This window comes from Macrosteles quadrilineatus, unplaced genomic scaffold, assembly GCF_028750875.1.
Source record: "Macrosteles quadrilineatus isolate MER2022 unplaced genomic scaffold, UCM_ALF_1.0 Scaffold_4__1_contigs__length_99947679, whole genome shotgun sequence".
In the NCBI taxonomy this organism is placed as follows: Eukaryota; Metazoa; Arthropoda; class Insecta; order Hemiptera; family Cicadellidae; genus Macrosteles; species Macrosteles quadrilineatus.
In genome coordinates, this window is record NW_026542597.1 from 46,170,262 (window position 1) to 46,182,978 (window position 12,717).

Sequence of the window (12,717 nt, forward strand, 5' to 3'; positions counted from 1 at the left end):
AATTACCTTCAATTTCAATGCATTACAATACGTCTCTAGTAATTTAAAAACTTATAACAGTATATTTTATAGCAAGAGTAGAAAGATGTATGAGACCATGTTTGAAGTGCGAGATCCATCGAGCACTTTAAATATGGTCAAGAATATGTATGGACCCACTTTCACTCGTGTTTGTAATGTTAATTTTCGCTACACTACAAAGACTAACTTTCTAAATTAAGACAGATATTGTATATTCCTTTATTACAGTTAAAACATTAAAAAACGCATAGCATTTTACTATGCGAAAGTAGTGTTTACTATCTTTGAATTTTGCTGACGTAAACAAAAACAAAGATTTGTTATTGTTTTGTCAACTGTTTCAAATTTCAACAACCATAACTGTACAACCAAAGTAAATATTAACTTTAAATCAAAGGCATAGCTTAAAACATTCAATGAGTTTTGTAATGTGTCCTAATAGTGGCGAATATTACCCTACTCCTCGTGACAGAAGTTTTATTATTATAAAAAGGTGAAACATTTACAAACTGGTAAATCCCGAAGATAGGAAGATAGGCCTCACACATTGACTCAAAAAGGTAAATCAAACTTGTTGTTAGTTCTGGTCTCGTAATGACATCTCTTCCCTGTGGGAGACTTGTAGTAAGGCTCGCAGCTGGTTTTGTTTATAAGTTTTTGCTTGACGAGTTTTTGCACGGAAGGTCTAGCAGTCATGAGACATCTCGAGACCGCCTTGCGAGTAGGCACTCCGTTAATACAAGTCATGAGTTCGGATCTTATATGAGACACAGCGACCTCCAAGTGGTGGTAGTACTCTGGAATTGACATTTTTGAGAGCTCAATCGAGTCTGCCGAGACTTCCTCCTCCTAGAAAGTAGTAAAATTGTGTTTCAATGCAGAACCGAACCTAAAAAGATACTTAAAACATGGAAAATGGCTAGAACAACTCTTTAAATATGTAGCATACTCTGGGGTAAAGTAGCATAAAGTAAACTTGGTTTATATATTTCAGGGCTGACTTAAAAATCGCTATTACTGATCCACAGAATCCCTTTGCATTCTTCTTGAAGATGGCGGAAATCTTAATATCTGCCGTAGTAAGAAATTACACAGCTTAAGTATATTTTGACGAGGTATCTCTCAGCCATTATTGTTCATAAATGTAGTCCTGGGCCTAAAAAGATGTTATATGTCTTCTCAACTACCTATCACCTATGTATTCAAGTGTAAAATATATTTTTCCAAAATTGTTCCCAAACTATGTTACTAAGTCAGTTATTCTACTCGTACAAGGTTTAAGACTTTTAGTTTTTCCTATGCTATTGTAAATCTATTGACGTACTACTAAATTGACGTAGTAGGTTTAGGTTATAGTGTAATTAGAAGAAGAAGAAACAGTTGTGTATTGTTGCAAGTCTTTGGTAAATACTCAGGTACCTCTCAGTTTAACTATGAACTATGAATACAAATTTCAGCGTTGACCAGTTCAGGCGTCTGCTAAGTTGGCATCACGATGTACACAAACAAACAAAATGTACTCTTAAGTTAATTAAAATAACTATACATTGGGTATAACGGGATGAAGGTTTTTTGAGATTGTCTGACGTCTTTACGATGACGCGGAGTTTTTTAGTGACATTTATTTAAGACATTTTGACTATACTAGTCAAACTTTGTGCTTTTACTCGTAACTATGTTTAGAATCGCAATAATTATCATCTTTTATGTCTTTAATTTGAGTGAATTCTACATTCTGAACCAAGTATCCACAATGTCATACACACAACCTGCCTAATTATTTACATCCTAAATACTAAAGGCTTTTATTAGTGTATTCTTTATAAGGATACGCAATAGTGGTTGTAGCTTAATACTATACCTCTTCGTTGATTCCTTCTAAGCCTCTGCCATATGGGAACTCGTAGCTTATATCCATGTGATAAATCCCTTGAGCCCTAAACAATAGTTAGCATTTGATAGAAATGAAACGGACATTTTAATTAATTTATGTAATTTGTTCTACCTGGACATCTATACGATTTTAACACATATAGGGAGATGTTATGAAAACTATTAGTATGATTCATTGTTAGCTTATAATCTATTTTACTAAAGCTTCTACTGTCACTCTTAACTAAAATATGTAAATCACCGGGTAAGACATATTGGTCTTAAATTAAATTGTTTTAATTGGTATGTTAAATTAAATACACTTCAATAAAGTTATCTCTAGACAATTAATAAAACACTGCTACTTCTATCTGCAACGAGGACAAATCATTAGCTAAGGTATTCAGTAACCTGCCATGGTTTTATCCTAAGATCTCTATATTTTTTATTGAAGCCAAATAAGAATGGCTATTTAACCTAATCCCTCTCATTACAAGCTGTTTACGGTATTTGTCTACTCTCATTGTTCTCATTGAAAGTGGAAAGTATGTTTTAATACACTTACTTTTTATTAGGAGGGAAAGCAACATAAGTGTAGTCATTGCCATCACAGAATTTCTCTGAGAACTTGCTGTATGAAGGACACCAACGTCCAGCAAACAAATTAGGATACAAAAGTGTAGCAAGAAACAGTTGAACTCCAAACCCCTTGAAACATGTAATGGCTGAAAATCGTATATTTGACATTAAAAACATGTAATAGCTTCATTTTTATACACTCCATCTTTGATAGTATTGAGAATTGTGTAAATACTTGACCTAAAATAGCCACTATAGAACTAGTTGCTAAATGTAGTGTGAACATGTACCATATGCTGAATAGTATGAACAGGATTACACGATTCCCAATATAATTTGCAGATATGTAGCCGGAAATATGAGCACGAACCTCGAAACGTCAAGTTACGATTTTTTTGTCCTAGGACGTTAGGCACGAGCCTGGGATTGTTTTTCGCATTACTTCAGGCTAGACCTAGGGGTTGCGGCATTATTACTTAGATTAAATCCATTGGTGACTTGGCGGGGATCGAACCCGGGACCACTGGGACTGAAGTCCCGTACTCTACCCACTACGGCAGCTCGCTCCCCACCTTGTGTTACGATAATGAACGGTGATTTTTAATGTAGGCCTATAAAATCTATCCAACATATTCACCTGAACCTTAAAGGATTAAAGCCTTAGGTTAACCTATAAGACAAATCATTATTTGATTGTTACTTTGTACATGGTTATTTAAAGTGCTGAACTTGATTTAATGAATTTGAAAACAAGTTCTCTCTACACGAATATTGTTAATATACATTTGTAATGAAACAAAACTTACTGATAGTAGATTTCCTGCACTGTGGGCCACGTTTCGCCCCTCCAAAAACAAAATCAGCAGTTGCTCTACCAGTGGTGGGGTCGAGTCCTGGTAACAGCTTGAATGTGTGGTAGATGTGAGTGTATCTTGTAAACTCTTTGTTGAAAAGACTTCTTCTTAGACTAACTGGAGGGTCAAGACCTATAAAAAACGTTTGACTTAGTAACAGAGTGGCTTACAGAGTGGCGTGGTGAAACTATTTTATAAGTTCCAATGTTTTATATAGTGAAATAGTTACGTTATCCATTACTATTACGCAGTACAATTATAGTTTATTTTAGGAATTGATTCACAAGGTCTTGATGGATACAAATATCATCAAAAATAAATTAAATAATAAATGTATTCACATTTTTTTTTAAATCTATAGCAAAATATATACCAGTTAAATTTATTAATTTAGTATATTATATTTAAGTATATAATCAATTCTCTGCACCCTCAAGTCATAGCAATGGTATAACTTATAGTAGATAAGGATGCCGATACGAATTAGTTTGTTTATATGGCCATGTACTAATGATCCTGACATTTTGAAATATAGAATAGGCAGAATAAAGGGAGATAAAAATAAATAATTAAGGAATTATAATCCATCGATACGCAGATGACTAATAACTCAAAGGAAAACATTTGTGTGGTGAGAAGATGATCCACAAATGCCATATGTGAGATAATGTTTGATTTGGAGATGAAAGATTGATCGAAGGTGATCCGTCAGAGAATGAACTGTTCTCACAGATAATGAATATTCTGTTCTTCCACGAGAGTTCGTCTGTTATAAAAATATTTAAATTATACCCAAGAATGGTTTTAATGGAGATACAATTAATTTTGAATAACGTATAAAAGAAACATCCAGCCTAATATAACAAAGAAGAATTTATATCCGGTGATAGGTAATGCAAAAAAAATTCAGTTTTTATTGATATTTGTGAGTGTGAGTTGTTACTATTGTTTCAAAGTTATTAGTTATTAAGCTTAACTGTAAGCAATATTGGTAAAAAATCAAATTCAAATTAAACCAATAAGATGTGGCCAAAAACATTGCACTCATTAAAATTAATATGACCAAATAAAAGAACAACAGCGCACCAGGTTCTCTGCACCATGGTATATTACAGTAGAATTTTTACTAAGAGGATCGATAAGTGGAGAGATTTTCAAAACCATTATGTAATATGAGATCGTTTGAGGATCTTGTAACCGTTACTTAATCGTAGATTAACTAACAAACTTGTAACTAACCCAAAATGGAATTAATTTTTCGTCGAGACACTCGTTTGACATGTCTTGACACATAGGCCGCCAAGTGAGTTGACACTCCAAGTCCCAATATGTTTATTTGCTTTGCTCTAATTTTGTGTTGCTGAATTCCCTTATAGAGGAAATTCCCGATGGCCTCTGACAAAACCTGAAAATTCATACATCTTTAATACTGTTAATACTGTTCAATGAAATGGCGACCATACAAAGTAGGCATTTTAAGCCAAGTATGAATGGAGATGAGTGTAGGATGAGTGGCGCGATCTTGTAGTATTGTTAGTGACTAAGGCCCACATTCCTAAGACACAGTTGTTAATTAATAGCCCATACAGCTAATGGCAACTAAGGAACCTACAATTTACCACAATTTACCATACTATACTACTATTCTCACCTCTCATTATATTTAACTTTTGTTCTGTACAATTAATTTCCCTTTTTGTGCTTTTCATTTAATGTCATATGTTCAGCTGTTTTTTTTTTTTTTTTTTTTTTTTTTTTACATTTTGTAAACCAATATTAATTACATTCTGTTGTTCATGCAGACTAGACTTCTCTTCACTTTCTTTTTATAAATACTGGTTTACTATTCAAATTACTAACAACCAGCGTTCTGCCATTATAACATTATGTCCTCCTCCGGTATGGAAGTGATGGAGGACTAACTGAATGATATTCATGATGGAGGGGGCAGCGGTGTTAACAACTATACTACTATACTATACTCATTTTACTATACTACAAGACTGACACGGTGGCGTCGTCCCTTAATCCAGCTACAAGGAGGTCACGAATTGAGGATATTTATAGGCATGCACTATGGATGCGATGCTCCCTGGTGTGGATTAAATTAACTAGTGTGGACTAGTGAGTCCTACGACTATTCACAGTTCTATCCAAAAAATTAGACCAATTCGTTAATTACTAGGAAAAATCTGGATCGGATTCTACTATAAACTGTAGGTCCCTTAGTTGCCATTGGCAATATGGACTATTAATTGACAGCTCTGTCTAAACGTCGGCCTTAGTCACTAACAAGACTACAAGATAGCACCACTCATCCTACGCTGGCCCTTCACTTAAATTTGGGTCAAAATACGCTCAAAGCAGTGTCCCCATCTTAAATAATTGATTGATTCAATTACAAAAAGGTTCAGTTATTATATTTATCTTACTATTACTGATCCAAGGTAAATTACTTTAAATACCATGATTGCACAATATTAATAATATTTTGCAATTTTGTACTTTTTGTATTAAGAGGAAAATTAAGAGCATTAACCCCTAAGAATACTCCGTGTTTTATTTTACAATACAATAAGCATATGCTACTTAATTGTGGCTTAACGAGGTCAAAAAACTATATTGAAAAAAAACTATATTCGGTTTGAGAACCTCGGCTTGGAAAAATTCCTCCAAACCTATCCTCAATATAACGAACCTCAATCAAAATTCTTGATTAACAAATATTCAATTATTATCCTTAAGATTTGTTATACCAAAGTTAGATTATTAGTTTTGAAGTAATGTAACGCATATGCTTACCGTAACTTGAGGGTTGAATCCAATTTTCAAAAGACCCCCATCAGGAGCCATTTTTTTGCACATGAACTTTTTGAAGTCCAAAATAAAGATGTTGTAGTTTGCGTCATAGTTTCTCATTTTTAAAGCTGTAAGAAAACATATTTAGTTTTAATCCACTTTACTGTATTTATGAAACCTGTCTTTATATTTTCCTTCATTGGTATTTTAGTTTCAATTTTTGTTTCGTGACCAAAACTTTAAAACTTTAAAATCATATTTTCGTCAATGTACCTTGCACGTAATATTTCTGCTTGTTTCACTATCATAAATTTGCTCGTTGACTACAGAGTGATTAATTTGGTTATTGATTTGTCGAATGACATTTAACGGCAATAATTTTCTTTTTATTTTATAGATCCTTTCAGTGGGGAAGGAAAGAAAAGTTCGTGAAAGACTGAAAACAGAATATGACAACATTACTCATAATATGAAGTCTTAACATTTAGACTGTATTTATTTTTTTTTACCTTTGTTTAAACATTTGTATTAAATGTTTCCTTTTAGCCAAACTAGGTCTTTTACTATTTTACCTCAAACTAGTAAGTCAAGCAACTTGGACAGTTAAATAAATACAAAACATAATTTACAACATTTTTCACCGTTAATAAGGTCTTATTAGTTTATTTCCTTTTGAATTTAATATTTCACAATGAATTCTACAAAAAAAGGCTTCTTTACCTAAACATATGGTTCACCTTATTAAATGAGTTAAATAGCTCTAGTTACTAATACATGATACTGATGAATTTTACAGTACACTACTTGTACAACTTACCCTCAATTATTTTTAAAACTTCGTGATCCTTGGCATTCCCACACCTGTCATGGAGTATCACAATAGTGTCCAGACCTTTGTTGTAATGGTCATTAAAGAATAACTTCTCGGCTTCGTACAAAGGCTCGTACTCCGTGTCCAGGTCACTAACCCAAGTGTAAAAGTCGATCCATCCGGTTTCAAATATCGATTTAGCTTGACCCTGGTCGATATTGGCTGCTTCCAAAAGTGGATGAGTTTCAATAGGCCTCTTTGGATCTTTGCTGTAAATAATAATTCAACCTACAGGGGTTGACTAAAAAGGCACTAAATTTAAGAGTAGTAAATTATGAAGGGTGGTAGTACGGTGTCTATCTATTTTCTATAATTTTTTAGTGAATGTGATAAAACATACGAAAATTGATCTGCTATTATTGCAAAAGAAAAAGTTAAAGACAATAAGATCACAATTATTTTTTTAAAACTACGTGTGTTTGCCTGATTTTTATGTTTAATGACTATTTTGTTATTTACACTCATGCTTAATGAGTAGAAAATTTAAAAGCCCCATTGTTTTGTTGTTTTGAAGAAAATATTGTAAACACAAGTTCATCTCTGTGGTTTAATATTTATAATGCAATGCGAACACCAATCTACACAAATATTGCGACCTTGTGCAATGCTATTACGTAAAAATGTACTTTTCGACATTTGCTTCTATCCAATTATTTCTTTCGGTTAATCAAACAATATTATTTCTTATGATTTTGTGTATAGCACATTTTAGAGAGTTGTATAAATTGGCTTATTAAACTGTTACCCTGAGGCTTTGAATTTAACAGAGCCTTGAAACATATTAGACAATTTTACTGTAACGAGCAAAATATGTGCAATGTAAATATGTAAATATGTGCAATATGTAAATGTAAAAATAAAAAAGGATTTTTGAAAAAATAAATATTTTTTATATATAATTCATTTAAAAGAAATATTATAATACAATGAAGATATCCTTCTATACTTAAAATATGAAGAGCATGACTGATATACTTCTTCTTGTAACCATGGACACTGGACACGGCATTACTTCCTTACTTATTAGTTTACATAAACATTTTACTGTTTAAAATAATTAGCTTGATACACTTGTCAGAAAATGCAATACTTGACCCTTGCTTGATACTTGTGAACTACATGTTTTTGGAAATCTGCAAATCCTACAAACCAATGAAGATTACGTTTTGTAAGATTGACCTGATTTGTTGTATGTAACAAAAACAACGGACTTGAAATGCATGTTATTATTCAACTAAAATAGTAATGATATATTTTGAAACAAAATTTGTTGTGGATCAAATTAACTTGTAAAGTTTAGTAACCATTTTAACCAAGTTTTAAGTGTCAACAACCATACTTAAGCGGCCCACACACTGGGGCGCTTGTGCGCGCACATGTGACGCGCGAACAGCTCTACGCACATGTGCCTCAATGTGTGGGTAAATGTGCCCATGCTCGCGACGCGCATGCGAGGTGCCTGGTGCCTGCCGCCGGACCTTCGAGCATCGTCATAAGTGCGCGAGCTTTGATGCGCGCCAGTCTGTGGGAAACCGAGGCACATGTTCGCAAGCTAGCAGTACTAACCATAGCTGCATATACAGTACTGTAAATAGGGAAATACAAGGTCTGCGCCTGCGTGGCACAGTGTAGTGTGTAAAACATTCACTGTCCCACGTGTTAACTTAATACTTTCTGTTATTAGTTTTATATAGAATAAGTAAATTGACAAGAGTTATCCTGTAAAGCAGTATATACTGAGGAACACTTACTAAATAAAGGCATTTTTGATTTGATCTGATTTGTTGTATTTTATTTGTCTTTGTTGTTTGGTTATTACAGTATTGACTTCTTTGTTGTGCGGTTAAGATGTCCTTTAATGACATAAGAAAGTTTTGGTCTGAGTTTATTGGGCTTTATTGATCACAAACGTGTTCTTGGGACGTGAAAAGTGTAAACTTTTTAAACAAATAAATGAGAAAATAAATTAAGGAGCTATTGATAGCAAAATGCAAGGGGGTGTTTCCTGGCAGTGACGATAAGTTTGTGAAGACTGAAATTAACTCTTTGAGAGCTTAATATCGATGTGAACCAAATAAACTGATTAAATCTAAGTCTATAACCCTTATACCCTAAATACGACCCTTATACACTTATATTAAATAATACAACCCTCATTTTCTTAATAGCCTACCTTATTTCCCAAAAACCCAAAAACCATAATACGTAGTGACGATACAAAGGAGTTTATTAGAATGATTTAAATATAACTGTTGAATTTGCTGTTATAGCCCACTATTTGCATCGTCAAAGACGGTGGTGCGCGCGCATGTGTCTTTAGTGTGTGGTTACCAATTGAATCGCACATGTGCCTCGAACCGCTCGCAGTCACCTCACCACGAGCCACGCAAGGCACATGCGCGCTAGTGTGTGGGCCGCTTTAACTCACCGTAGCAGTCTGATATCAGCTGTTCGTACTTCTTCAAAGATGAGTTCATTGAATGTCTTCAAAGGCTGTCTTATCGCAGTGGCCATCTTTGTTATCTGTTGTCTAGGGGACGCCCAATCCACATCCTTAAGATTCGTTACTTGCTCCCTTATTGCTGACGTGACCTTGTTTATTTCTTGCGCTCTATTTTTCCAATCAAAATTCATAAGTTTATCAACAGGATTTCTTATTGCAGCAGTTAGCTTGTTCACTTGATGGTCAGGAATTTCCCAATCATTATCACCCTCAACCAGAATAACAGTTCCTAAAAAAGATTAAAATTATTTAAACGATGAGATTTGTTTGTGTAAGATAAAGCTTTATGTTTCAAAATGGGATTTATAATGAATTTTTTACGTGCGGTTGAATCATAATGCTTTCTTAACAAGGTAAAATATGTGTTTTGTCCTAGCACGAAAAGATGGTTATTGAAATATACTGAATAAATCATGACCTGTAATTTTAGTAAATGTATGCTATAAATTTACTTTAAACACTTTTCATATAAAAAACATCATTCAAACATTTGGTTATTCTTATCCATCTAAAACATCTAATAAATCTTTAAAATCTAATTAAACATAGAAAAATGTGGTAACCCTTAGGAGGGCAATACTACTAACAACTTTACCTACTGCATATTTAGTGCTTGAAGTGTCGTCTAAATACAATTTTTAATTGAGTATCGTAAAAAATATGAATAAAGTATGTAGTTTACCTGTAACCAATGCAAGCTGTAATAGTAGTTTCATGTTTCACAGTAATCCATATCAAGTTCACAACTCAACTAAAAACCTATAGGTATAATTTACTGTAATTAGTCTAAACATCTGCAAATGTGGAATGCAAGTTACGTCACACTCAATACAGTTTGCCACAGTATTGGTTACCACGTGATCCTAGTGAATTTTATTACATTTCACATTTTTATTTTCACACGCAACATTTTTTATTTTAACTTTAATTATAAAAAAAGGCGAAACAATTTACCTGATTCTTAAAAAGTAAGCTGTAGTAATCACTGAACAACGAAAATGTTTGTTCTTGGCTATAATACTTTAATTTCTTATTTGTTGGGAAATTTAATTTACATTTTTACAATTCTTTTACCGATGTTGGCAACTTTGAAACATATCAGTTAAAGTGCAAGTAACTTGATTATTCTCCTATCAATGAGCTATTTAAAATAAAAATAAATTTTTTTTCCAAAAAAGGGGAATTTTTTTCGTTGTTCCACACCCATTTAACAGTAGCCTAAACGAACGTCAACAAAATTCTCGCTTACAGAAGGAGGCATTGAGATCAAAGACTGAGACTGGATGACCCATTGGAACACTGCAAGTCATATTTTCAAAACACCATATTCTCACCATAGTCTCAACCTGTATCCTCGAAACAGTTATTCTAGTAAAAAACTCCTCACCACTTCTCCGCCAAAATCAACATACTCATTTTACCTGGCATCGATCCGACATAGACTTACCGCAACACCGTCTACAAAAGTCCAGTAACACTCCACTACGTACAGGGTCGCATTTTTTTTTACCTACTTCCAACCTACTTCTCTCGTATCCTTAAACAACAACAGTAAATTAAAGCAGTAGCTACTTGACCAACCATATTATACCATCCCTTAATTCATATAACACACCTTACAAAATGGAAGAACTTACATAGCCTTACACACAACTACACAAAACCTACAACAAACAAAACAAAAATCACTCAGACAAGGAGGAAGAAACTTGAAGAAGAGACTTCAAACATAACGACTCCCCTTTCCTTGGACAGTGGCGAGGACCTCTGATGGTAAATAGTTTATATTGCAAAAAATATCTAGTTTGAAAATAAAAATAATTAAATACGTTATCAGTTATCTCAGTCAGAAAATAATCGGAAACTTTTGAGTAATTAAATTAAATATTGCCATTTTGTGCAGTTGAACTGGTGATTGTAGCCAGGCCAGAAAAAAAGTTAAAGGATTAATTCACGAAACAAAGGGAAAGAGCCTAAATGATAGGACTGAAAGTGAACAGTCATAACAAAATATATTCGCATGTCGAACTCAAAACTAAAAATACGGCCAAGGTAAAGCATAAAGCAAGGTAAGGCATAAATCGGTTCCTTTATTTTTTTACTTTAGCCATCTAGGACCATTAGAACTATAGAAAATCACAATGAAACCTTGCATAAATGAAATAATACAAAAGTAACAGCATATTTGCTGATTAAGGATTTATCAAAGTTGCCTCCTGAAAATAAAAACAAAAATAAAAATATACAGAACACTATGACTCCGAGCTCAGTGCTGGACGCTGTCAATGGAAGATATGGATCTTTCTTCTTTGGTATTAGTATCTATCAGGTATTTTAGCTAATTTATTATGTAAGGTATTTTGTAAGAAACAATATACCAACGGTATATAGCCCTAGTTATGAGTATTGAGATATATTGTTCAGGTTTACTTAGATATTGTAAATATTTATTTGGAGTTTGTTTGAAATAATACACAAATACACAGTGTTTGTATGAAAAAAACTATCAATATTTAAGGTTTCTTGAGCATTTCTAACAAAATAGGCACCAAATTTACTATAGTGAAAAAGGATAATAGGAATATTCAGGGTTAGGTTATACGAAGCGCTTACCTTTAATGTTAAATAACCTAAATCAGTTGTAAAAGGCCACGTTAATTAGTTACAATTTACAATTTTAAAAATACGTAAAGATGTTTAAACTATCTATAATCAACTAAAAACGAGGGTATTACACAGTAATACTCTACTCCATCCCAGTGGTACGAATATTCCTGGGAAGATCCTTTATTAGGTTTTAGAACAATTACGCAAGTCTTATAACATTACCTTGTTTCAGGTGTATGATCGGAATAACTAACATCATAAGAACGAACCGAGAAACCAGTTACCAGAAAGTGCAAACTCTTGTACATTGTCTAAGTAACTTATATAACTTGATTATAAACTGACGTGTCTTAAGAGCCAACTGGAATACCAGCGTTTGATATTCATACAGGAAAACTACTTATAAATAGAGCCAAAAAAGTACTGGTAAAAACTTATTATGCGTAAAAAATAAACATTAGTGCTTGTTAATTATTATTGGTAAAAATAATTATTATTGGTAAAAATAATTAATCCATTCCTGTGATCCATTCTCAATTAATATAACCGCAAAACATTATGATTTATACTTCTTTTTTCTTACTACAAAACTCCTTACTACAACAATTTGA

The 12,717-nt window shown here is 33.1% G+C and overlaps 1 protein-coding gene across 1 annotated transcript; it reads right to left on the reverse strand.

Moving 5' to 3' along the window:
- Positions 1-480: 480 nt before the first annotated feature.
- LOC128992046 (uncharacterized) lies at positions 481-10,262 on the reverse strand. Its single transcript, XM_054415423.1, has 9 exons — positions 10,182-10,262; positions 9,425-9,728; positions 6,943-7,205; positions 6,129-6,253; positions 4,566-4,731; positions 3,279-3,458; positions 2,459-2,618; positions 1,883-1,958; positions 481-870 (listed from the first exon to the last, which is right to left on the reverse strand). The coding sequence occupies exons 1-9, from the start codon at positions 10,213-10,215 to the stop codon at positions 574-576; spliced, it is 1,605 nt and encodes a 534-aa protein (XP_054271398.1). The 5' UTR covers positions 10,216-10,262; the 3' UTR covers positions 481-573.
- Between the last annotated feature and the right edge of the window lie 2,455 nt (positions 10,263-12,717).

Excerpts from the sequence above, each read along its gene's own strand:
- LOC128992046 (XM_054415423.1), bottom strand. The coding sequence starts at position 10,215 with ATGAAACTACTATTACAGCTTGCATTGGTTACAG. Across the intron at positions 2,619-3,278 it reads GTGCAGGAAATCTACTATCA|CCATTACATGTTTCAAGGGG; the intron begins GTAAGTTTTGTT and ends TACGATTTTCAG. Across the intron at positions 871-1,882 it reads TAGAAGGAATCAACGAAGAG|GAGGAGGAAGTCTCGGCAGA; the intron begins GTATAGTATTAA and ends ACTACTTTCTAG.